The sequence below is a fragment of the Aethalodelphis obliquidens genome, unplaced genomic scaffold, assembly GCF_003676395.1.
Source record: "Aethalodelphis obliquidens isolate GAN/ISIS:26980383/991018 unplaced genomic scaffold, ASM367639v1 scaffold4, whole genome shotgun sequence".
NCBI lineage: Eukaryota > Metazoa > Chordata > Mammalia > Artiodactyla > Delphinidae > Aethalodelphis > Aethalodelphis obliquidens.
In genome coordinates, this window is record NW_020837948.1 from 65099722 (window position 1) to 65126567 (window position 26846).

A 26846-nucleotide genomic window follows, 5' to 3' on the forward strand; every position below is an offset into this window, starting at 1 on the left:
CACATCAACTATAATATGCATGCTATTTTCTTGTTTTCAGCAACGTAGCTGGAGTTCCCTGGTTGCCTAGAGGTTAGAATTCTAGGCTTTCACTGCTGTGGCCCAGGTTGAATCTCTGGTCGGGGAACTGAGACCCCACAAGCCACAAGGCACAGCCAATAAATAAATAAATAACATAGACTTGTATAAACATACACTTTAGGGTTACATATTACAAGTTAATTAAAATAATCTCAACTCTCTAAAAGTAAAGTGGGTTAATTACATCAGTTGTAATGATGACTATCAGATTAAGAATTAGGAATACAAGAATTTTTATCAGTCAAGGTAATGGTTCTGACATTATCATAGTTTCTTGTCTCTCCTCACTAGCTTTTTTCACCATCAATGAAATGCGGTTGCATTTAGACATCAGTTTAAGACTAAAAAGAGAAAAAAAAAAAAACAAGGAAACAAGTAAAAGGCAAGGGACTGATTCTGCCGTTTAAAAAACAGATGAGATCACACAGAAAGAGAAGAACAGATAAATCAACTTAATTTTCAATGAAAATAAATTGTAAGGTTTTGTTGGCAACAATTATTAAAGCCATTCTCTTTCAGGGCAGAATATTTAAGTGCTTATCCTAAATCTTTTGGTCACATAGAAATTATCTCCAACTCCTCAAAAACACAAGCTGACACAGTTGTACAAAGCAGGTTTTCAATATAAGCAAGAAGGAACTGCTGAAACTAGAATGAAAAAAAGAAACACTACAGTTCAATAGATTGTCTTAACTCAAACACATTCTTCTTCCAGAAGTTGCATGGAGGGCTTCCCTGGTGGCGCAGTGGTTGAGAGTCCGCCTGCCGATGCAGGGGACACGGGTTCGTGCCCCGGTCCGGGAGGATCCCACATGCTGCAGAGTGGCTGGGCCCGTGAGCCATGGCTGCTGAGCCTGCGAGTCCGGAGCCTGTGCTCCGCAATGGGAGAGGCCACAACAGTGAGAGGCCCGCATACCACAAAAAAAAAAAAAAAAAAAAAAGAAGTTGCATGGAAGTCTAAGATATTAATTTAATGATGCTGCAGGGCCATAACTGCACCATTCTCAATTTAGAGTAATAAGTCTGGAGTGAGTGCATTTTCAGGAGGATATATGTAAGCGTGTTCATTATTGAGCCAAGTAATAGTTTTATATCATGAAGACTAGTTACGTGGGTTACTAGCCTTTCCCAGGTGCATAGAGTTTTATCAATAACACCCAGATTATTTCAGGTCTCTTTCCTTACACCTTAACATCTCTCATTCTAAAAGACCAAAAAGTAGAAAAGATACCCCTTTGGAGTGGAAGGTTACACTTGATGACTTCTAATGTCACAACAGTTCCGAAGTTCTATAACGCTACTTAACTGTCAGCATATGCAGAGCACAATGTAATGGATCAAGTTCATTTACTTTGGAATTTATCAAGCAATACTTGCCAATCTATTAAGCACAAGGAATGGAAACAAATTTCAAACTGCCCTTAAAGAGAAGTTTCAAGCTGAGGAAATTTATTTAACCTAAAATAAAATCATGAGAAGAAAACTCACACAAATTAAAAACCAAATGACCCGAACTCCACAAAAATGACAATGTCACAAAAACATGGGCAAAGTATTCTTGGTTTTGAAAGATCAAAGAGACACAACTGAATGCTATATGTGATCTTTAACTTGAAGGTGGGGGTAGGGTGAGCAAATAGCTAAAAAGGGCATTATTAGGTGAGCAAATAGCTAAAAAGGGAAAATGTGATGTCAAATTTCTTGAGCGTGATAATGATATTGTGGTTATGTATAAGGATTTCCTTGCTCTTGGGAAATGCTTATTCCAATATTATTCCAATATATTGGAATATATGCTCATTCTAAAATTTTCAAGTGTCTACTTCTCTCTCTCTCCAAGGTAAGCACTTAACATTTTGGAATATATCTTCCATACTTTCTTCAACGTTTATCAAACTAAACAAACAAAACCAAGACTGTGTGCCCAGGAGAACAGTGACCATGTCCTTTTACTTTTCATCGTTAATTGTAATCCAACTCCTAATAAAATATTTGGCACAGAGTGGTCTCTCAATAAATATTTGTTGATGTTCAATTCGTTTATGTTGCACAACCTTTTTTTTTAACCTTTACCACTACACTGTATTTTATGTCAGTATTGATGGAGCTACATTACACTCCACTCTTATGGATGCATCAAATTATGTAATCAACAACAGACATTAGAGTTAGTTGTTACTAGTTTCTCACCATCACAAACAGGGCTGTAAATATATATAAAAAAATAGATATAAGGATATATAAATATGTACATGCATTTACCCACAGCATTTTAATTAAACAGTCATTTAAAATTGTTTATACTTACTCTCTGCCTTTAAATTCTCATAGATCATTTATATATATATGAAAGTTAATTATGGTAGTACATTACAATCTGACTTTTTAATTCTTTTTATTTGCTAAAACACAACAGAAATTTTAATAATATAACATGTTCCCAAGTACAAAAAGTTAGGGGGAAAAAAAATCTTACCATTCTTGCTGACATCCAGTTCCCTGAGATTAATTAGATTTGCAATAGATGCTGGTAATGTTGTTAAATCATTATCTGGTAAACTCAGTTTATGTAGAGATTGACAGTTAAAAAGTTGCTGTTGAAACAAGGTAGAGAAGTATTTTGATTATTCCTTAAGTTTCCTTAAATATTTCGTTTATTAACCTTTACACAAACAAATATTATTAATATCATTAAAACTGAATGAGTTATACCTACACAAATACCAGGGAAGATCTCTTATTATTTTATGCTATTATGGATCTGAACACAATTGGACTACTCAGAATGATTTATATCCTCACACTTCTGCCCTGGGTGAAATACACTTAGTGAAAATAAGCATATGGTGTATTTTCTGCTAAGGTCATAAAAAATAAGTGGCTGTTAAATATGGTAAACTTTGGATCTTGTATTCCAAGCATCCTTATTCCAAAATGAAAGTTTATATAAATTAAATTCAAATATGTACAACTGATTTTAAATGACTTAAAATACAGAATTCTGATTTGGGAGCACAAAATAAATAAGGGAGCAAATATACTGTTATGCTAAAATCACAATAATGAAATGTGATCAAAATATATTTAACCAAAAGCAGTAAGTAAATGGGCTACTTCTAAGCCCCATACCAAAAAACTGTACAGAGCATAGAGGATTTTCAGGGCACTGAAAATACTCTGTTTGACAGCATAATGATGAATACATGTCGTTATATATTTGTCCAAACCCACAGAATGCACAACACCAAGAGCAAATCATAATGTAAACTATGAACTTTGGGTGATTATGATTTTTCAACATAGGTTCATCGGTTTTAACTACTCTGGTGGTTTAACCACTCTGGTGGGGGATGCTGATAAGGGTGGAGGCCATCCATGTGTGGGGACAGGCTATGTATTTGGGAAATCTCTGTACCTTCCTCTTAATTTTGCTGTGAATTTAGAATTATTCCAAAAAAGAAGAGTCTTTAGAAAAAAACAGAACTATGCACAGGATGGCACTGAATAAGTCCTATTTAAGAAGAGCATTCTTCCAAAAATGGAAAATTGCTAGGCATGATAAGTGATTCAGTTATTTTCACTATCATAGCAAGCCTCTCTTTTCAACACAGTCCCCAGACTGAGACCTTGCTGGTGGTGATTAGAAAAAGGGACTAATTTTAGTCTTCCATTTACTCTAGGAGAACTAGCTAAGGAAGATAAATTACTTGCTGAAAAACAATATACAAGGGAACAGTCAATTACAAAGCACCCTATTACAACTTAGGGGAGAAATTCATGAACATGCAACCCACAACCTTTAATATTTTATCCACATCTATACACAGATTTTTTTTATAAGACAATCTTGGATAGCACTACTTTCAAAATGATTTTACTACTGGCCACCCAAAGAAAACCTTTTTCAAAACACTGCTGCCGGGTTTCCCTGGTGGCGCAGTGGTTGAGAGTCTGCCTGCCGATGCAGGGGACACGGGTTCGTGCCCCGGTCCGGGAAGATCCCACATGCCGCGGAGCGGCTGGGCCCGTGAGCCATGGCCGCTAAGCCTGCGCGTCCGGAGCCTGTGCTCCGCAACGGGAGAGACCACAACAGTGAGAGGCCTGCATACTGCAAAAAAAAAAACCCCAAAAAACAAAAAAAACCTGCTGCCATCCGGTATGTATATATACACACACACAAATCTAAAACAAATGCTTTAAGTTACAATAGATACATGCAACCCTCTTTATTTTCTACTCTATGACAGTTAAGGTTGCCAGATAAAATGCAAGATGCCTGATTAAACTTGGATTTCAGATAAACAATAATTTTTTAGTGAAAGTATGTCCTATATACTGCATGAGATACACTTATACTAAGAAATTATTCACTGTTTATCTGAAAAGTGTAATTTAATTGGGTATCCTGTATTTTTTATTTTCTAAATCTGCCAGTCCAAATAATAGTTCATTATTTGGAAATGCCCCATATATTAAATTGATTTTTATGAGCCACTAATGAGTCTTCACCCACAGCTTGAAAACCACTGCTGTGTGGGTGGTAAAGCTCTCTGACAAAACTATGGTAGCTTTCCGCGCAACAATAAGAAACTGAGGGGCTTCCCTGGTGGCGCAGTGGTTGAGGGTCCGCCTGCCAATGCAGGGGACGCGGTTTCGTGCCCTGGTCCGGGAAGATCCCACATGCTGCGGACCGGCTGGGCCCGTGAGCCATGGCCACTGGGCCTGCGCTCCGCAACGGGAGAGGCCACAACAGTGAGAAGCCCGCGTACCGCAAAAAAAAAAAAAAAAGAAACTGAGTAGAGGATGAAGACAGGTTAGAATTTAAGGGAAAAAAAGTAGCCGCCACTAAAAAATTTTAGCAAAGAAGTTGTTAATGTGAGATGATGTTTCATGGCAACAAACCTATTTTCTCCTGCTAGTTGCTCCTACATTTCAGAAATGTTAAGTCCTCCAAAACTTTTCCAAATAAACTGAAATGGGGAAAACAGAATACTACCTCTACAAAGCTATTAAAAAGCAAAATTCTGATGTGATAACCGAAAAGACAATTTATCCTCAATAACTATAATGTAGATCAATGTCTCAGGAAAACCAGAAAAACATTAATTTCAACTCTTTAGTTAAATCTTTTGGCTGCAGAAATTGTGCAGTCTTATTGTCTACCTTAGTGCCTAAGGTACTGGAATTAAATACAAAATTTTAAATTATTTGCACAAGTATTTAAGCAATTAACTTGAAGAGATAAAGGTTAAAAATTCTATCTAAAAAAATTTGAGTCATGTTGCACACGCTAAGGTGAAATTAAACCAAAAAAACGGGAAACAATGCACATATATATATATACATACAGCATTATGGCAACATTGGGAATATCATATTTCTAGGCATAAAAATAAGCAAAGGCAATTCTTTTTTTTTTTTTTGGTACGTGGGCCTCTCACTGTTGTGGCCTCTCCCGTTGCGGAACACAGGCTCCGGACACGCAGGCTCAGCGGCCATGGCTCATGGGCCCAGCTGCTCTGCGGCATGTGGGATCTTCCCGGACTGGGGCACGAACCTGTGTCCCCTGCATCGGCAGGCGGACTCTCAACCACTGCGCCACCAGGGAAGCCCCAAAGGCAATTCTTGAAAGACTGGATTAACATACCTTTGGAAGCTCTTCAATCTGATTAGCATCTAAGTAGAGCTCCTCCAGAGTTTTTTCAAAAGTAAAAATCTCTTTGGGAACCTGTTCCAAACTGCAATGAGAATAATCAAGAGTAGTGACGGTCTCCTCTTCTCCTCGTAGACAACGACATGGTACCAACCGCACAAACAAACTTCGTTTTGTAGTCATTTTTAGACACTGCAATATACAAACAAAATTAAATTTAGTGAAAACATGTATTATAACAATTTTTCAAAACAAATTATTCCAATTCGATTCTCACAGTTTACATATCACATATTTACATTTACATATCACATATTACATATCACAGATATCACAGATATCTCCTCCCCAACACATTAAATAGAATGCATTTAACATTGCTTTATTATCAAATTTTATATATAGTGAAGTTCAAATTAAACTCAAGCACTTCTGTACTTCACAAAATGATCCATTAAGTAACCAATTATATGCTTCTATAAGCATATAGGCCCACCTCCCAGAGTAATGAAAGTAAAAACAAAAATAAACAAATGGGACCTAATGAAACTTAAAAGCTTTTGCAGAACAAAGGAAACCATATCGAAAAGACAACCCTCAGAATGGGAGAAAATATTTGCAAACGAAGCAAAAGACAAAGGATTAATCTCCAAAATATACAAAACAGCTCATGGAGCTCAATATCAAAAAAACAAACTAATCAAAAAATGGGCAGAAGACCTAAATAAACATCTCTCCAAGGAGGACATACAGATGGCCTAGGGGCACGTGAAGGATGCTCAACATCACTAATTATTAGAGAAATGCAAATCAAAACTACAATGAGGTGGGACTTCCCTGGTGGCACAGTGGTTAAGAATATGCCTGCCAATGCAGGGGACACGGGTTCGAGCCTTGGTGCGGGAAGATCCCACATGCCGTGGAGCAACTAAGCCCGTGCACCATAACTACTGAGCCTGCGCTCTACAGCCTGAGAGCCACAACTACTGAAGCCCGCATGCCACAACTACTGAAGCCCACGGGCCTAGAGTCTGTACTCCGCAACAAGAGAAGCCACCACAATGAGAAGCCTGGGCACCACAACAAAGAGTAGCCCCCGCTTGCCACAACTAGAAAAAGCCTGTGTGCAGCAACAAAGACCCAATGTAGCCAAAAATTAATTAATTAATTTAAAAAAAAAAAAAAACTACAATGAGGTTATCACCTCACACTGGTCAGAATGGCCATCATCAGAAAATCTATAAACAACAAATGCTGGAGAGGGTGTGGAGAAAAGGGAACCCCACTGTGGAGAACACTATAGAGGTTCCTTAAAAAACTAAAAATAGAACTACCATATGACCCAGCAATGCCACTACTAGGCATATAACCTGAGAAAACCATAATTCAAAAGGACACATGTACCCCAATGTTCACTGCAGCACCATTTACAATAGCCAGGACATGGAAACAACCTAAATGTCCAATGACAGATGAACGGATAAAGAAGATGTGGTACATGTATACAATGTAATATTACTCAGCCATAAAAAGGAATGAAATTAGGTCATTTGTAGAGATGTGGATGGACCTAGAGTCTGTCTTACAGAGTGCAGTAAGCCAGAAAGAGAAAAACAAATATCGTACATTAACACATATATGTGGAATCTAGCAAATGGTACAGATGAACCTATTAACAGGGCAGGAATGAGACAAAGACGTAGAGAATGGACATGTGGACATGGGGGTGGGAAAGGGAGGGTGGGATGAATTGGGAGATTAGGATTGACATATATACACTACCATGCGTAAAACAGACAGCTAGTGGGAACACGCTATAAAGCACAGGAAGCTCAGCTCAGTGTTCTGTGATGTCCTTAGATGGGTGGGATGCGGGGTGGTGGGAGGGAGGTCCAAGACGGAGGGGATATACATATACATATAGCTAATTCACTTCGTTGTACAGCAGAAAATAACACAACACTGTAAAGCAATTATAAGCTAATTTAAAAACAATTTTTTTAAAAAGAAACATGCTTTATTAGTCTGCTCATCCTCAACAAGAAAAACCCTAATACAACAAAGATATTTCTTTAATTTCTGACTAAGAGCTGTTTCTCAATTAAGAACTTGACTCTATGTAGTTCTGAGTAGAAAGTGGGAGTGCAAAGATATTTTCAGGTCTTCTAACCAGCCATTAACTTTCCTGTAACTCTCCCACATCAAAATTCCAATCTAAGCCAAGTATATTTTGTTTCAATTAATACTGTTCTTTTAATTTTTCTAAAGTTTATAGGTCTTATATGTGTATAAGTTTACACAATAGAGAAGAAATTTGCTCCAGTAAAGTGCAGACTTCACTATTTCGATCTAATTGGGGGGAAAGGCTCAATTCTGAATTAGTGAAAATTCTCAAGGCTAATTTTATTAAGAACACAACGTTCATACAGAGATTAATTCCAACTAGGAGGCTAACATTATACTACCAAAGAAACGCCTACATCAATAAATGACTGCTAATTAATGTTATCAATTCTTTGTAAAAGAATAATAAATTCTTGCCCTAAGCAGAAGACTCTATGAGAGTATTAGATTACTTCTACCCAGAGCCAAGGCTAGGTTGAAGCCAGTGCAGCAAATGCCTCAGGCACACACACACACACACACACACACAAACTCAGTAATCAAATTCAATATTTTAATGCAATATCTTTTAAAAAAATCCAAATCACTGAAAAATAATCCATTAATTACCAAAATGGTAAATTTAAAAATAAAGACAGAATCAGTATAATTTTTTTTCTTTTGCCTTAGGCTCTAATGTGGCTCTGCAAGGCACTGCTTCTAACTCTTCTAATTATATCATATTCTGAAAGAGTTTGACAATAGGATAAGTATTTCCCTTGCAATTAAAAAAAAAAAAAACTGACTATTCTTACCATGTGTGCCAGGCACTGTGCTAAATTCTTTATATAAACTGTATGTTTCAGGACTTTCCTGGTGGTCCAGTGGTTAAGAATCTGCCTTCCAATGCAGGAGACATGGATTGATCCCTGGTCGGGAAACTTAAGATCCCACATGCCGTGGGGTAAATAAGCCTGCGCACTGCAACTACTGAACCCGCATGCCACAACTAGAGAGCCCTCGTGCCTCAACAAAACATAAAATAAAATATTTTAAAAAAACTATGGGCTTCCCTGGTGGTGCAGTGGTTGAGAGTCCGCCTGCCAATGCAGGGGACACGGGTTCGTGCCCCGGTCCGGGAAGATCCCACATGCCACAGAGTGGCTGGGCCCGTGAGCCATGGCCGCTGAGCCTGCGTGTCCGGACCCTGTGCTCCACAACGGGAGAGGCCACAACACGGAGAGGCCGGCATACCACACACACACAAAAAAAAACCTATATGCTTATTCTCATTTCATCCTCGTGTATCTTTCTAAGGCATGTATTATTATTATCCCTATTTTTCCAAAAAGAAACTGATTCTGTGCTTGTAGTGCACTATACTGCTTCTCAATATATAATGATATACTTGAACTCAGATTCATGAAATAATTCAAATATCAATAAGTCTTTACTACATACTTTTCCTTTAGGGTTTACAAAAACAAGCTACCGATGGGGTTCAGGACAAACCACCCCAAAATATGGCACCCCAAAATATGGCATACTGAATATTTTAAGCTAAAGGAGTTTGATAAAATAGCAGAAGCAGGAAGGTCACTCTGACCTTCCACGCCGTTCTCCCCTGAAACAGGTAATAAAATCCTCCTGTGAAAGGTGCCCTCCCTATACCAGGAGGTATCTCTGAAGACAAAGGAAGAAGAATTCTAATGAACAGGACTTGTTAAATCTCCCCCAGTTTACTACACTTACTTCATACTCTTTGATCTAAAGTATTTCTTACACAACTGTCCACTTCATCAAACACGGCATAAAAATACTCAGGTTTAACTGTTTCTTTGGGTCTTCCTTTCCTTACAAAGGCTCCCTGTGTCACTTAAAACTTACATTAAATAAATGTATATATTTTTCTCCTTTTAATCTGTCTTTGTCAGTTTAATTTTCACACCCAGCCAGGAACCCTAAGAGGGTGAAGGAAAAATTTTTCCTCCTTTACACTATGATGTCAAACATCAAATGATTCTATCTAAAATTTTTGTCTCATGGGGATGTAATGTACAGCAAGGTGACTATAGTTAGTAATACTGTACTGTATATTTGAAAGTTGCTAAGAGAGTAGATCCAAAGCTCTCATCACAAGAAAAAAAACTGTTACTATGTACGGTGACAGATGTTAACGAGACATATTGTGAGGATCATTTTGCAACATATACAAATACTGAATCGCTACGTTGTATTACTTGAAACTAATACAATGTTATATGTCAATTATTACCTCAAGAAAAACAAAAAATTACTTTGTCAATAAAGTTTACTGAATATGCTTAATCTATGTTTATATGAAGGTGTATTTTACTGATAAGAATAAGCAGTCTTATTGATCTAATAAGAATTTAATCCCTAAAGGGGAATTTAGCTTATACTTGTGTTTAATGAGATAATAAAAAAATATTCTAAAAATGAATATACACTTTCTTTTTCAAGAGATTCTAAGACTTCAACTGATAATGAGTTAGGGGGACACTTAAGAAAAACGGGAAAAAAACTCTATCTGCTCTGTCCAATCTGGTAGCCACTAACCTGAAAATTCAAGTTAAATCAGACAAAATTTTAAATCTGGTTTCAGTCACACTGACCATATTTTACATGCTCAATAGCCACAGGTGGCTAATGGATACCATACTAAATAACAGAAGATACAGAACATTTCTATCACTGCAGAAAGTTCTAGGAGGCAGCACTAATACAATATTTCAAACTATTATTCTGGTTCATATTATAACTACTGTATGCTTATATTTATATGATAGTATGCAATAACTTGCAAGATATGGCCTAAAAAATCCATTTTCCAGAAATCATAATGGATTTGGAAGTATAACTCCCAGCTGAGAATAAGGGACATGAAATGTTATTACCAAATGTACATGGTTTAAGAGTGTAGGGACTTCCCTGGTGGTCCAGTGGTTAAGACTCTGCACTCCCAATGCGGGGGGCACGGGTTCAATCCCTGGTCGGGGAACTAAGATCTTGCATGCGGCACAGTGTGGCCAAAAAAAAAAAAAAGTGTATTTATTTTACTATATTTAAGTCATCTGTGCAAGGCACTTGAGGTAGGAGGCAATTTACAAGGCAGAATTGTTAATAAAGGTAAAAAGACTTCCAAGACTTTTCTGTAGTGGTAATCATACTGCAGAACTTCTCAGAAGAGACCATGAATTCAGAAAAAGATTAGACACTCAGCTCTAGGAAACTGCAAAGAGTTTACATCTCAAGTGAAAACTTCCTCAAAAAAACAAAAACAAAAGAAAACTTCCCCCCCCAAAAAACAAAAGAAAACAAAACTTCCTGTGGACAGAGACAGTGGAAAGAGCAACTTAGACCTCAGAATTCAGTGGGCCTGAACCAATACAAAAATGGATCCCAATTTAGACTAAAAACTTCTGCTTGATAAGAAAGGAGGGGGACCTTAATTATTGAGGTCACAAGAGGAAAGCACCACATGAAAGGGAATGAATAACAAGACCCAAAGAGATCCTCCCTTACACAATACTACACAGAAGTAATAAACCAAAGGGAGAAAGACTGGCCTGATCGGAACAGGAAGTGATCAACGTGGGACCGCTAATTAGAATTTTAGTGTTGTGATATAAGAGCCACTTAGAAATCAGACTTAAAACGGCAGATGCAAAAACATTCTAATCAAATGGAGGACGAGAAGCCAACCAAAAAAAAAGGCATAATAACCCAAACATTTTCTAACAAAAGAAATTAAAACTACTTACCACTGGGTTGAATTTATCTCCCTGATGTTTCTTAATTGAGCCAACATTCTATGGAAACCATAAAAAGAAACAAAATTAACAATAAAAATAGATTGTTATGACTTTAAGGAATATCTCTTCTAATTTCTTATTTACCTCAAAATGTAAATTAAAATTCTCAATAATTCAGCCCCATAAACTGACACACACAAATTTGCTAACTTCTAAATACATGGCTACCTTCTCAACCAGTCACTGGATTTACTGTTCATCACACATTTGTAAACTATTGAGAGCCCTCATCTATATCAAATAATAAATACCTCTCTATCTACCACTAAAACCCCATTTATTTGCCCTTACTGAAAAATAATAAAGTTTTCCCAAGCAAATAAACTCTAATCATCAATTTAAATTTAGTAATTTTTGATGGTTCTATGCAGCAGACACTGTTAATTGCTTACCAGTCTTTTCCCCCTTTCCAGAATTTTCCTTATTCAGGGTGGTAATAGAATCAGCTAAAAACCCACTTTTGAGCTTTCCAAGAAGGGTGAACAGGTAATGGATGACACAGTTAAGATCAACAACATATACTTAGAAGTCTAATTTGGGGGTGCGATGGGGGTTGGCCCTGGAAAAACATTTGCTTTCCTTATCCAGGGACAGATGTGAACATGTCTACTTCTATCCTATGACCATGAGTCAACAAGCATGAGGATTAAAAACCTACCAAAAAGGCTGACAGAGTAGAAAGACAAAACAAGCTGGGGGTCTCTAATAGCACAGTTGAGTAGCTGAACTACAGAAATATCTGGATTTCTTGGTTTATAAGAAAACTAAACCCCTATTTGCTTAAACCATTGCTAGGTTTTCTGTACCTGTAACCATTCCAAAATAAGACAGCCCCAAACCCAAAATAACAGCATTAATGTATATACATCATAAATAATCTTTTTTTAAAGATATTAATAAGTGTGTTTCAGAATTTACAGGGTCACTTTAAATATATTGGGCTATATGTCTCTATGTTAAATTGTTGAGGACTGCTGAGTTGTTTAACCTTCTCCACAAATTCCACCCATAGAACATGCCACAAAAAATACCTTTGCATATATCAAGCAAAGATGGCCACTTAATCTGTCACTTAATCTGTCACTCAAGGTACTTCCACATAGTTGTCTGGTAAAATGGCATTGCCAATGAACTGAGATGGAATAAGGCTACAGAAGGAGCAGGTTAGAGAGAAGAGAGAAGGAAGTTTGTGTTTAAAGACTTTAGCTTGAAATACCTGAAAGCTTTCCTACTGCGATCCTACATAGGCAGTTGGATATGGGTATTCAGAGATGTGGGGAGAAATCCAAACTGAGGATATAAATTTGTAAGTTATCTGTTTAGAGATGATATTTAAAGTAATGAAATTAGATGAAAGAATCAAGGGCATGAATGTGGACAGAAGAGTACAGGTTCAAAAAAGAAAGAAAAGAAGAAGGGAAGGAAGGAAGGGAGGGAAGAAAACAGATTCAAGGACTGAGCCCTGAGATATTATAAAAATAGGTCATAAAGAAGAAATAGAACCAGAAATAGAACATTGAAGAGAAGCAGTCAGTGAGTCAAGAGAAACTACCCCCCAACCACCCACCCAAAGTGTGATATCCTAAAAGCTAAATGGAAAAAAATGTTTCAAGGAGGAAGTTATCAACTATCTTAGTAAGAACTTTAACTGTCACTGTGTAATAATGTAAAGATCATTGATTATCTTACTGGGCAGTGGTAAGACAAAACACTGTTTGGAGGGGATTCAAGAAATAGGAAGAGGATAATCTGACATAGCAAATACAGGCAACTCAGGTAGTTTCGCTAAAAAAGACACTGGAAAAATAGAGCAGTAGAGAGAGCAGAATGTGAATCAAGAGTCACAGCAGTGGATTTGTAGGCAGATGCGAATAATCTAGCAAGAGAAAGAGATATATTTTTATAAAGAGATTTGGAAAACCATTCATAGACCATCCTAACAAAGTTTCCCATCAGTTTCAAAAAAAAAAGCTGCTCATGAGGAGGAGAACAAAACAAAAGAAACCTCGGGTGCCACGGTACAACTAGCTAAACGATATTCACTTAGGGTATTTTTAAAATTACTACTAGATTACCGTAGCTTCTCCCTAGAGATTCTGATTTAGGAGATGAGATATAAAACTCAAGATTCTTTATCATACACAAAATGCTGATGTGATACTTTTTTCTAACAGTTTCAACAATAATCAATCCATAGTCAATATTATTTCATCTATACTCAAACCACCATCTTTTCCCCTTTCCATCCTTTTTTGATAAACTCTCATTTGGGGGATTACTGTACCAACTGAAAAGTGAAATCACTATAAAGGTTTTCTAAAATATAGTATGTTATACTTCCCTATGGATCTGAAGAGATCACAAGTTATACTTGGCTAGATTTAAGAGAAATCTTATGTTGGAACCATCTTTTTAAATGAGTTCAGAAGTTGAAATGCACAACAAAGGCTCCTCAGGCATGCCCATAGCCATTAGATGGTATTTAGTGGTTGTGTACGATCATTTTAGTTTAATCATGGCTATCACAGTATTTGTTAATCTGTATTTGGTACAACCTGTGCTTAATTCTAAGGCATTTTATGGACATTATTAACCCATTACCGGTAAGTACATGAATAGTAAACAATGAAAATAGTTATGTGCAAAAGAGCAAAAATAAAAACGTAAAAAAAGCTATGTAATGAAAAAAACAAATACTGTATAGGAGCATTTGATTGTGAAGGACAAAAATAACTGAATGTATAAAATGTGCTATGCCTACAACATATACAGCAAGAAATGAGGAAAGGAGGCTGGTGAAATAGCTAAATTTCACACTTACAAGGTCAATGTTGCTGTCTGACCCCTGCTAGCCTAATTCTAATTCAGCAGAAAGCTGAGAGCTTCTTCAATGTCAGCACTGTTAATCAAACTTTCACATCAAACCATGGTTAGCCTAAATATGCCAAAAAAAAATCTTAATGTGGAATAAAATAGTTGACATACATACTAAAGTTATACGGAGTTCCCACATTTGCAGAAACTTCCACTTTATATTTTTACAAATAACTTAACATAATAAAAAAGACCTTTAGAGTAAAGTTTGGCAAATGCATACATCCATATAACCAAAAGCAACCAAGACATAAAATCTTTCTATCACCCCAGAAAGTTCCCATGTGCTAATTTCCAGTCAACACCCTGGCCAAGGCAACCTATCCTAAATAAGAGTGCTATGACATTTGTGTACAAGTATTAGGAGAATGCAGGCTTCAGTCCTTGTGGGTAAATATGGGAGTGAAATTGCTAGATCAAAGTCTATAAGCATGTTTAATTTTATTTTGTTTAAAAAAAGGAATAAACAAACAAGTCATTTTACAAAGTGGTTTTAACACTCCCAGAGTTCCAATCAATTCCTCACCAACACTCGATATTCTCAGTCTTTCTTAACATTAACCTATGTAGTAGGTGCAGACAAGTAGCTCGCTGTATTTGTGTTTTGCATTTCTCTAATTACAAAATGGCATAGCAGAGCCTCATCTGTACTTGGAACTCAGTTAGATGATAAGATACTGGACTCAAGCCTTACATGACACTCTAGTGGGAAAAGACTTTTGTAGAAAAGAATGACAAAATTTTGTATACAGGAGGATTGCAAATTATTGTACAAGAGGATATACTATATTAGAAAACAATTCTCCATGAACATCTCACATTTCTGCATGGTCTGGGTCCACTGAGCAATGTCATTTACAGCCAATTTAAGATGTTTATACAAGGATACATTCCAGATAATAACACTTAGCAACACTGAGACAGTTCAATGTCCTCTCTCCAGAGACAATTTGTTTAAATTCCAGAGTAAAAATAAGGTTTCTATCTTCCACCCTCCTGAGGAGAGGACAGACAGGTCATAAGTGGTCCTATGAAAGATCAGAGTTTTCTAATTTGGGGTTCCCCTTCTGTAATGCACACTACTATCTGTGCAGGTACCATCTGACCCTCACTGTGAAGCCCTATGAAGATTTCGGCTCAGGTAACTGACACAAAATATTGCCCTGGTTGCTGATTTTCAGGGAGTAATAAACCCTTTGTTTCTGGTCTAGAAGTCTTGTGTTTTCTGGCAAGTTAACATTTTAGATTGTAAGTAGGGTAAAACCTCAGACTCTTTACTGTTTCTGATTTAACCAGCGTAAATTAAGAAACATGGCCACAATGTTTTATACCACCTGAGATCAAGAGATGCAGAGTCTATTTCCCCACTCTTTGAATTTGGGCTGAACTGTGACTTATACCAACTCAATGTGGCAGAAGTTAGGCAAGTAACAGTGCCTATGCCTCAAGAAGATTTACAACTTCTGCTTTTACCTTCCTTGAATGCAGCCCTGAGGACATGATGCTGTAATTCTTTATAGGATAAAAGACCACTTGCTGATTCACAAATTCAAGAGCTATATAAATTGCTGTAGTTTTAAGCTTAAGTTTACCAACTGTATTGATTTTTTCAAAGAGAAAACTTCATAATTTGTTCATTTACTTATGGGACATTTTCCATTTCCCTGATTTCACTTTTCTCTATTTTTTCGGCCTTTTATTTATTTTGAATTTGTCTTTTTCTGACTCTTAGGGTAAAGCTTATTAAGTAATTGATTCTAATACTTTATTCTTCAAGATTTAAAGCTATAAATTCTGAGATGCACTTCATAAAATTTGGTATGTTGTCTTTTTGCTGAATTTGTTTAAAATGCTAATTTCCCATTTGATTTATTATTTTACCCATGAGTTATTCAGAATCACCTTAATTTCAAAACATTCAGGGATTGGGAATTCCCTGGTAGTCCAGTTGTTAGGACTTGGAGCTCCCACTGCCGAGGGCCCCGGGTTCAATCCCTGGTTGAAGAACTAAGATCCCACAAGCTGCGTGGTACAGCCAAAAAAAAAAAGAATTCAAGGCTCTACTAAACCTCATTTTGTTACTGATTTCTAATTTAATTCCACTGTAATCAGAAAAAATAATATTATGATTTCAAGTCTTCACAATATGTTGAAGTTTTGACAGCCCCACATGAGATCTACTGAGGTGAGTGTTTCATGTATATTTAAATGTCACATTCTGCATCTCTTGGGTTTAGTGTTCAAAAAATGTCAGGTTAAACTGATTGAGAGTGGTGTTCAAATCTTCTGTACCCTTACTAATTTATGGGATTCTTTTTCTACTAATTACTGAAAAGTACTGCAATCTCTAACCGTAAGTGTAAATATGTTTTATTTCTGTCAATTTTTATTTCATGTATTTTGAATCTCTTATAAAGTATCAATACATACACATTTAGGGTTCTTGTACCTTCTTGAGGAATGGATCCTTTTATCATATAAAATGTCCTTTCTCTCTGTTAATAATCCTTGTCTTGAAGTATAGTTTGCCTGATATCACTATAGCCATAGGAACTTTCTTTTGGTAAGTGTTAATGTATATTTTTCCAACTATTACTTTTAACCAAATTTGTCTTTAAATTGCCTATTTATATGAAGCATATAGTTGTGTCTTACTATTTTATCCAATCTGACAATTTCTATGTTTTGATGGTAGGCGTAGACCATATATATTTAATATAATTACTGGTGTGATTTAATTTAAGTTTATTACATTACTATTTATTTATTTGTTCTTTGTTCCTTTTTTTCCTGCCTTCAAATATAGTTATTTTTTCCTATATTATCTCATTTTATGGACTTTAAGCTATACATATTTTGTGGTTGCTCTAGGAATGTACAGTATGTATTCTTAATTCATCATAGTCCACCATCAAATAATATTATACTATTCTAATTATACTATGTAATTTTATATATGATGTAACAAATGTAAGAGCATAATTTATTTACGTCTACTCTCGCTCATATTTCATGCTATTGTCATAAACTTTACTTCTACATATTATAAATCCCACAATTTCTTTTTGTTTTACACTATTCAACTGTCATTTATATAAATTTAAAAACCAGAAAAGACTTTCATATTTATTCACACATTCACCATTTCTTAGTCTATTTCTTACTACTATCAAGCCCATTTGAATAGTTTTTTTAAAATATACTGCATTTTTCAGTTCTAGAAAACATCTGGTGTTGGTACAAAGTTCCCAATACTCTCCTGAAATACTCAACCCCTCACATGTTATCCTGTAAATTGTTTTAAAATCATTGTCTCCTAACTCATTGACTTCTAACTCTGGGTCATCTAATAAGTCTGGTTTTCTTAACTGTTTTCTCTTAATTATACAATCATATTTTCCTTTTTCTTTGTATATTTCATAATTTTTCACAGTATTCTAGATGCTTTTTATAAAATAACAGTTGAGAACTGAATGTAATATTGTTAAGTTTCACTTATTACCCAGAGAGTCTATGCTCTTCTCTCAGTTAGGATGAGTGACTGATAATTCAGCTTCCTATTAGAACCAATTTGAGCTGGGACTGGCTGCAGCTTTAATTACAGTGAATTCTTCTGTGATCAATTCAACCCCCAACTTCCCATCTTCAACCACAGCCATATCTTTTTGATCTTGTCAAAATCTGAGATAGGAAGAATTTGGGCTGCAATTCCAGATATTTTTGGTTCGGTTTACCTTTAGATTCAACCCCAGCAGTGTCCCATAATTTAAGAAACATTAGAATTTGCAGAACTATACATTTCTATAGGTATTTTTCAACTAAGCTTCTACTCCTCTTTACGGCAAAATTCAAGGTGGATAAAATTATCAGGTTTAATGATTTAATTTTGCCTTTGGGGCTCTGTCAGATTCCAATCCCTTCGCAAAAGCCCACACTGTCACTTGAGGACTGGATGATTTATATTCATCCCTTCAGTCTTTCCATTTATGGTAAGTCCTGCTTCATCCTATACTGAAATCTGGCTGCGAAACTGCCACACTCTTGACTCACCTATGAGAGGTTCATGTATCTACGGAAGTCAGTTCACTAAGGCTTCCCTGATTCCACTGATTTTTTGCTAGCTCTATTTTTTTTTTTAAGTGTGATTTTTATTCTTTACAGGTTTTTCTTATTCTTACCAGGGGACCAAAAAAATTTTGTGCCCTCCTATATGCTAACTAGAAGCAGAAATACTAGGAGAAAGTGCAATAAAATTTCTGGGGAAAAAAACAAACAAACAAACAAAAAGAAATACTAGGAGATTGCCAGTGTAGATAAAACAGTTCTGTATATAGAAAAGATACTCCCATGGAAGATATCCAGTCTGACTCACCCCTTTGTGAAACAAACTTGGTCAAGGTAGAAGACAAATCTTCAGAATTCTCCTCCATCTCCGTTTAGAAGGAATGACAATTTATGGGACAAAAAGAGGGCCTAATTATTTTTACAGAAAAATCTTTCATTCCACAATTAGAAATAAGACTACAAATGCAAACATCCCAGCTAGAATTGGTTTATTTAACTCTGAAAACCTAACATTAGATCATTCTATAATCAGAGGGAGGAAGCAGAGGGAGAATGAGGAAAGAAAGCAGCTCAGTATGGCTCATAACCAAACTCAGAGAAGATGAAACTGTGCCAAAAAGGAATAGTGAAGGTCTGTGAGTAAATTTCAACTTCTTCTAACACAGAGTTATTTCTGTTATTTTCAACAATAGGTCAATAAAGCTGTGCAAAGAGACGTTTGTTGGCAATATGCATCACAAACATATATTCACAATGATGTTGTGCTTAACATGGTAGGAAATTAAATCTTGGCATTATTTCAAACTTAAAAATACTTTCTCATACAGTCTTGCCCGGATTCTAAACTACTCCCATAACACAATCCAGCAGTAGGACTAATTTCTTCGTGTGTATTCCCTTATTTCTCTTTACTTCCTAGTATTCATCTCTATGCCAGAGTAAATCCCAATCTTCTTAGTTTCTGCTAATGACTTATAACAACTTCTTTTCCTCCATGAACTCATCACAGATGATTTGGGAAGCCTTGATGGGTACAGAACAAGATGCTCAAATAAACCAAGTAGAGCCCTAGTTCTCTAAGATATTCTAAGGAACAACTGATTTTGATCATATGCAGAAATACAAGACACGGAGTAGGTGTTATTTTTCCTCCCTTAAAAAGGACCTCTCCTGAGGATATCTCTCCAGTTACTAACCCATTTCTCTGCTCCCTTTTACAGCAAAATTCCAAACAAGTTGTCTATATGCACTGACTTCAATTCTTTCATCAACAGTTCTCAAACCCACTCCAATCACACTTTTGTCCCAATCACTTCAATGGAAACTGTTCTTCCTAGATTATTAATGGCCTACCTATTGCCCAATCCAACAGACAATTCTAAGTTCATCTCTCACTTGACTTAGTAGTAGCATTACTCCCCACTACTTTACCCATTTTCTTCACTTAGCTTCCAAGACACCACATCCTCCTGATTTTGTTCCTACACCACTGGCCAGACCTCAGTCTCCTTTGCTAATTGCTCCACTTTACGTCAACCTCTTAACACATTATAGTGACTGAGAATACAGATGTTGGCCCTCTTCTCTATCTATACTCATACCTTTGGTGATCATCCAGTTTCAAATCTTGAAATATTATCAACTCTTTCAATACTAAGTACTCTACTGACACCTGTCTTAGTTTGGGTTCTCTCAAAAACAAAGGCTGAGGTAAAGACTTGAATGCAGATAGTCTGTCTAAGAAATGACCTGAGGGAGCAGTGAGAGAATGAGATACGGAGGAAAAGCCAATATAAGAAATGGTATATTATCAAAGTCATCCCTAAAGACAACTGGGGTTCATTCTACTTAAACTCCCTGAGACAGGCGCACAGGAGGTCTCAGAACTGTCTGCCTATAGGATGAGAGGCAAGCTGTTATCCATCTGCTCCTGTCTCCCACTAGTTAAGGACTGCTTCTATGGACATTAACTTTCCCAAACCACCAGCCCATGCTTGCTTTCTGGTATAGATGGCCTCCCACAGCAGAGAAATCACTGGGGCTCACTTTCACTAAAAAGACAAATAACAAAACTTAACAATGGGCAAAGGATTTGAAGAGGCATTTCTCCAAAGAAATACCAATGGCCAATAAGCACATAAAAAGATGATCAACATCATTAGTCATTAGGGAAATATAAATGAAAACCACAAAGACATAAAACTTTACACCAACTAGGGATGGCTACAATAAAAAAGGTAGGTATCAAGACAGATGTGGAGAAATTGAAACCCTCATACATTGCTGATGTAAATGTAAATTGTTGTAGTCACTTTTGAAAAACAATTTGGCAGTTCCTCCAAAAAGTTAAACATAGTTACCATATGACCCATCAATTCCACTCCTAGGTATAAAACCAAGAGGACTGAAAACACCTGCTTTCAGAAAAACTTGTAACTAATGTTCATAGCAGCATTATCCATAGTGGCCAAAAAGTAGAAACAATCTAATATCTATCAACTAATGAATGGAGAAACAAGATGTTTTATATCCATACAATGAAATGCGTATTATTCAGCTATATAAAGAGATGAACTACTGATAAAGGATATAACATGGATGAACCTTGGAAACTTTATGCTATGGTAAAGAAGCCAGACACGAAAGGCCATATACTGTACGATTCCATTTTTATGAAATGTCTCAAACAGGCAAATTTATAGAAACAGAAAGATTAGTGGTTCAGGGTCATGGGGCAGTGGGAAACAGGAGTGACTGCTCATGGGTATGGAGTCTGGGGAAATGATGAGATTTTTTGGACTCAGATGATGATGATGGTTGCAGGGCCCTGTAAATGTACTAAAAATTACTGGATTGTACACTTTAAACAGGTGAACTTTATTTATTGTATGTGAATTAGAGCTCGATGGAAAAATAGCTTAAAAAAAAGAAAAAATATCAGGACATTGGTTAATGCCACTATGATGTATTAATACAAAAGATTCCAAACTGATTTCCTAATCCCATTCAGTTAGCACCTGACTTTTCATTTCAATTTATTTTACCACCTTCCTTCTCCCTTTAAAACCTTAAAATAAGTTACTTATACCCAATCCCATAATCTAATCCCAACTAAAGTTTTACAACTTTACTGAGCCAAATCCTTTGCTCAGGTGAGGCCCTTTACCTTACCACAGACTCCTCCTTTCCACCTAACACTTCAATATGCTAATTACTTCTTTGTTCTTTAAGTGGCATTTTAAATGAAGCTGTCTATCAATAAAATGTTTTTATGCAGCATGTACAGTGCCCTAGAAACTGAGCCAAACCTGTTGAAGAGCATGACCTGATTTGCAAATCCTGGACACAAGGGCCCTAGTGCTTGAAATTCCACCATTATTTATTTTGGACACTCTCCAAACAACCTCTATTAAAATGCAAATCCACCTGGTGAAGACAAGGCCCTAATTTCTTAAGGTAAATTTCCTTACAGTATTTCCTAAGTTCAAGAGAAAAGGAGCTATAGAGAAGGAACCACGAGCAAAGAGCAGAAAAAGATAGAAACCAGCAAATGTGAGCATGCACGCACGCACACACACACACACACACACACACACACACACACACACACACGAGGCAGGTTTGAAATCATTTTTCTGTACAGCTACTGTGTTTGTTTTGAGGTTAACTTAGCCTAATTATGATTATAAACACCACAAACCTTCCAAAGGAAACCAGATCAATCTTAACACCTTGTTACAGAAGGATTTTAAAAGCTTAATTAACACTTATAAGTAAAAGCTTAAAAATACCACCACTTGATCAAAGTCTTATGTATAAAAAGTTTCACTTTTACCAGGATTCAGATTAATATTTTAGGTATATTTATAATTTTATTAACTCATTCTAAAAATCCCTTAGGGCTGAAGACATTTATTTTTTAAGTAAAATAGCATCATATATGTAGAGAAGAGAAGCAAACCCAAATTTTAAGCTGCTTCTACTTCTAAATGTCCCACCTATACCTAAATCCTCTTGTGCTTATCTAATAGACAATGTATGGAATTAGCCTTAATTTGTCAAACATTACTTTTGAAAGTACTTTTTTTAAGTAACAAATTTCTTTAAAATTCTCTGTAGAAAAGGAAGTGGGAAAATGTGAGAACAGCTAAGAACTGCCAGGTGCTTTGTGCCAAATTCATTCACATACTGAACTCTGACATCTCTCTAAATTAGCTATTATATACACATTTAAATATAAACAAAGATCACAGGACAAACAAGAGGCAAGTCTTAAAGCTCCAAGTATAATAGTGTTCCATATCATCAATGATTCTCAATGAATGAAAGGACACCTTAGGTCCAAAAACATCAAGAACCAACATGATAATAATTACACTTTCAATATTCCTGTTGAGAAAACATTTATAGGCATATGTATGAATCTGGAAGTCTCTCGCAATAAAACCCCATGGCGTATGGGTGGAAACAATTATAAAATTTCAACAGAGATATTCTATCTATCCCAAAATGGATGACAGGGAAAAATGACACAGACACCATTAGAATAACTTCCCAGTTCACAATGACCCTTCCTTTCTCTGAGAAAAGGTGACCGCAAATTCAAAAAATATTACAGTCAATGCAATTTTAAAAAATATAGCCGTTAAGGCAATACAACGGCACTAAACACAGTCTTTTCAACAGATGGTGCCAGAACAACCAATCACACTCAAAGGAATGAACCTAGACACTGAACTTATACCTGTCACAAAAATTAACTCAAAATTGATCACAGGCCTAAATGTAAAACATGAAACTATAAAACTCCTAGAAGACAACATAGAAGAAAACCTAGATGACCTTGGGTATGGTGATGATTTTTTAGATACAACACCCAAGGCACAATCCATGAAAGAAATAATTGATAATAAACTAGACTTTGTTAAAACTATAAACCTGTTCTGCAATGTAAAGAGAATGACAGGCAACAGACTGGCACAAAATATAACCGGCCCTCCATATTTGCAGGTTCTGCATCCTAAGATTCAACCAACCTTGGATCAAAAATATTTGAAAAAAATCCCAGAAAGTTTCAAAAAGCAAAACTTGAATTTGCCACAAGCTGGAAACAATTTACATAGTATTTTCATCGTACTTACAACTATTTACAAAGCATTTACATTGTATTAGGTATTATAAGTAACCCAAGGTGATTTAAAGTACATGGGGAAGGCTTCCCTGGTGGTGCAGTGGTTGAGAATCCACCTGCCAATGCAGGGGACACGGGTTCGAGCCCTGGTCTGGGAAGATTCCACATGCCATGGAGCAACTAAGCCCGTGCGCCACCAACTACTGAGCCTGCGCTCTAGAGCCTGCATGCCACAACTACTGAAGACCGCATGCCTAGTGCCCATGCTCTGCAACAAGACAAGTCACCGCAGTGAGAAGCCCGTGCACCGCAACGAAGAGTAGCCCCTGCTCGCTGCAACTAGAGAGAAGCCTACGCACAGCAATGAAGACCCAACGCAGCCAAAAATTTTAAATAAATTTTAAAAAATAAAAAATATATAGGCAAGATATGCCTTGGTTACATGCAAATACTATGCCATTTTACATAAGGGACTTGAGCATCATCAGGTTTTGGTATCCTGGGACAAGGGAGGGTCCTCGAACCAATCCCGCCCCCTCCCCCATATGTGGGAGCACTGTGTTTGCAAAAGATACATCTGATAAAGGACTGTTATCCAAAATACACAAAGAACTCTGAAAACCCAACAAGAAAACAAACAACCCAATTAAAAAATTGCAAAGATCCTAACACTCTCACATCACCAAAGAAGATATACAGATGGCAAATAAGCACATGAAAAGATGCTCCACATCATAAGTCATCAGGGAAATGCAAATTAAAACAACAAGATATCACTGTAAACCTATTAGAATGGCCAAAATCTGGAACACTGACAACACCAAAGGCTGGTGAGGATGTGAAACTCTCACTCAATGCTGGTGGAAATGCAAAATGGTACAGCCATTTTGGAAGACAGCTTGGCAGTTTCTTACAAAACTTAACGTACTCTTACCATACAATCCAGCAATCATGCTCTTTGGTATTTATCCAAAGGAATTGGAAACTTATGACCACAAAAAAACCCTGCAGGGGTATGCTTATAGCAGCTTTATTCATAACTGCCACTACTTGAAAGCAATCAAGATGTCCTTCAGTAGGTGAATGGATAAATAAACTGTGGTACATATTCAGAGATTAAGAAGAAATGTGCTATCAAGCCATGGAGGAACCTTAGAGGCATACTGCAAAGAAGAAGAAGCCTGAAAAAAACATACACACATATGTGATTCCAACCACATGATATTCCAGAAAAGGGAAAACTATGGAGACAGTGAATAGATCAGAGGTTTCCAGGGGTTGGGCATGGAAGGAGGATGAACAGGCAGAACACGGAGGATTTTTAGGGCAGTGAATCTACTCTGTAAGATACTATAATGATGAATACATGCCATTATACATCTGTCCAAATCCATAGAATGTGCAACACCAAGAGTGAACCTAAATGTAAACTATGGACTGTGGGTGATAGTTATGTGTCAATGTAGGTTCACTAACTGCAACAAACGTACCACTCTAGTGGGGGATGATGATAATAGGAGAGGCTATGCATATGTGGGAACAAGGTTGTATATAGGAAATCTCTGTACCTTAGGCTCAATTTGGCTGTGAACCTAAAACTGCTCTGGAAAAAAAAAAAAAAAGTATATTTTAAAAAAAGAACTAGTCCTGATATTTTACTTATTATGAAAAAGGAATGGATGCATATGAACTGGAAGACTTACAATCTCTGTCAGTGGTACTCATATTTCAACATGCAACCACTTAGTTTTAAATAATACCTCAAAGTCACCTCTTTTAACTATCTGAAAAAAAAATTTTTTTAAGCTAACTCAATCAAGCAAACTGGGGACACCATGCTGCCCAAAATTTGACATTTCCTGGGACTATGAGGATTTTTTTTATAGCAGACATGTGATTGGTTATACACTTGGAAATCCTGAAAATCTGTTAAGCCAGAATCATCTGTACCATATTCTTTGGTATTTTAGTGGTCTCAGTAAAGCATTTGCATTAGGTGCCTATTAACAGCTCTAAACCTGCCTCCTGAGGAAACTACAAGCTTTATAATAGCAAGTACCCCTGCAGAGAAGGAATGCTTGGCTAGTCAGACATAAATACTTATCACTTTCTTAATCTGACAATAAACATACCATTCTCTCAACTGATTTCCAGAGCATCAATAAGCAAAATAGAATTCTGATATGCCGTTCTTTCATTAGAAAGCAAAATCCTGAAACTGCCTGCTACTCGGCTAGATAAACTCCAAATTAGAACAGTGATGGTTAGAGGAGAATAAAAAATACTATCTCCATCCATGTCTATTTTACCCTTAGATCAAGTAAGAGTACCAAAAAAAAAAAAAATATATATATATATATGTGTGTGTGTGTGTGCGTGTGTGTATACATATATGTGTGATATATATGAATATATATAATATTTCGAAACACATTAGCCTACCCTCATGTATGATCCATCTTTGCTGAGTTTTTTGAATATTATATCATCCTATTTTTATTAAAATACATATATATTAAAAAAGAGCCTGAGAGCCATGGAATATGTGTTGTTAAATTATTGTCAACAATACTGTCCATTCATTACTCAACAGCTCTTATATAAGGGAATTTACATTTTAGAAATCATTTAGAAATTAATGCAAGGAAAATCTTTGAATCCTTTGGAGAACTTGATATGTATTTCTTTATTCAGGGTAATGAGAACCTTGGCTCCCAGGAAGCTTAGCTAAATCTGATGTTCTATCATAGCTAAATTACTTTAACGTTATACATTTCCTCACTCCTTTCCTTGGATCTGATTTTGTATTTCTATTAACTAGTATTCACATCCTATTAAAAGTCACCTCGAATCTTATTTTTAAGAAGAAATAGTTAAAAAAAAAAATCAAACTGAACACACAGGGATCTTAATAAATAACTCTATCATATGGTGAAAAAAATAAAAGAAAAACTGTTAAGGCTGCCCTTGAATTATCATTTGAAAATATCTCCAAATAGACCCCCAAAGTGCTAGAAAGTTACACAGAAAACTAACTGCATAAGTATAGAGGCTGAATGGCACAATAGATCCTGGCAAAAGAATGCCTATGTGTCTCAGCTTA

General features: G+C 36.3%; 1 protein-coding gene across 12 annotated transcripts in view; it reads right to left on the reverse strand.

Moving 5' to 3' along the window:
• ERBIN (erbb2 interacting protein) overlaps positions 1-26846 on the reverse strand; it is a 109546-nt gene that overhangs the window by 63688 nt on the left and 19012 nt on the right. For 10 of the 12 annotated variants that reach the window (XM_027100978.1, XM_027100973.1, XM_027100975.1 and 7 more), the window contains exons 2-4: positions 11623-11670; positions 5729-5926; positions 2558-2675 (exon numbers count right to left, since the gene is read on the reverse strand). In XM_027100978.1, coding sequence (XP_026956779.1) covers positions 2558-2675; positions 5729-5917 — 307 coding nt within the window. In that variant the 5' untranslated portion in view covers positions 5918-5926; positions 11623-11670. Of the gene's footprint in view, positions 1-2557; positions 2676-5728; positions 5927-11622; positions 11671-18919; positions 18978-26846 lie in introns of those variants that run through there. The other 2 variants (XM_027100972.1, XM_027100983.1) reach the window with 2 other exon arrangements.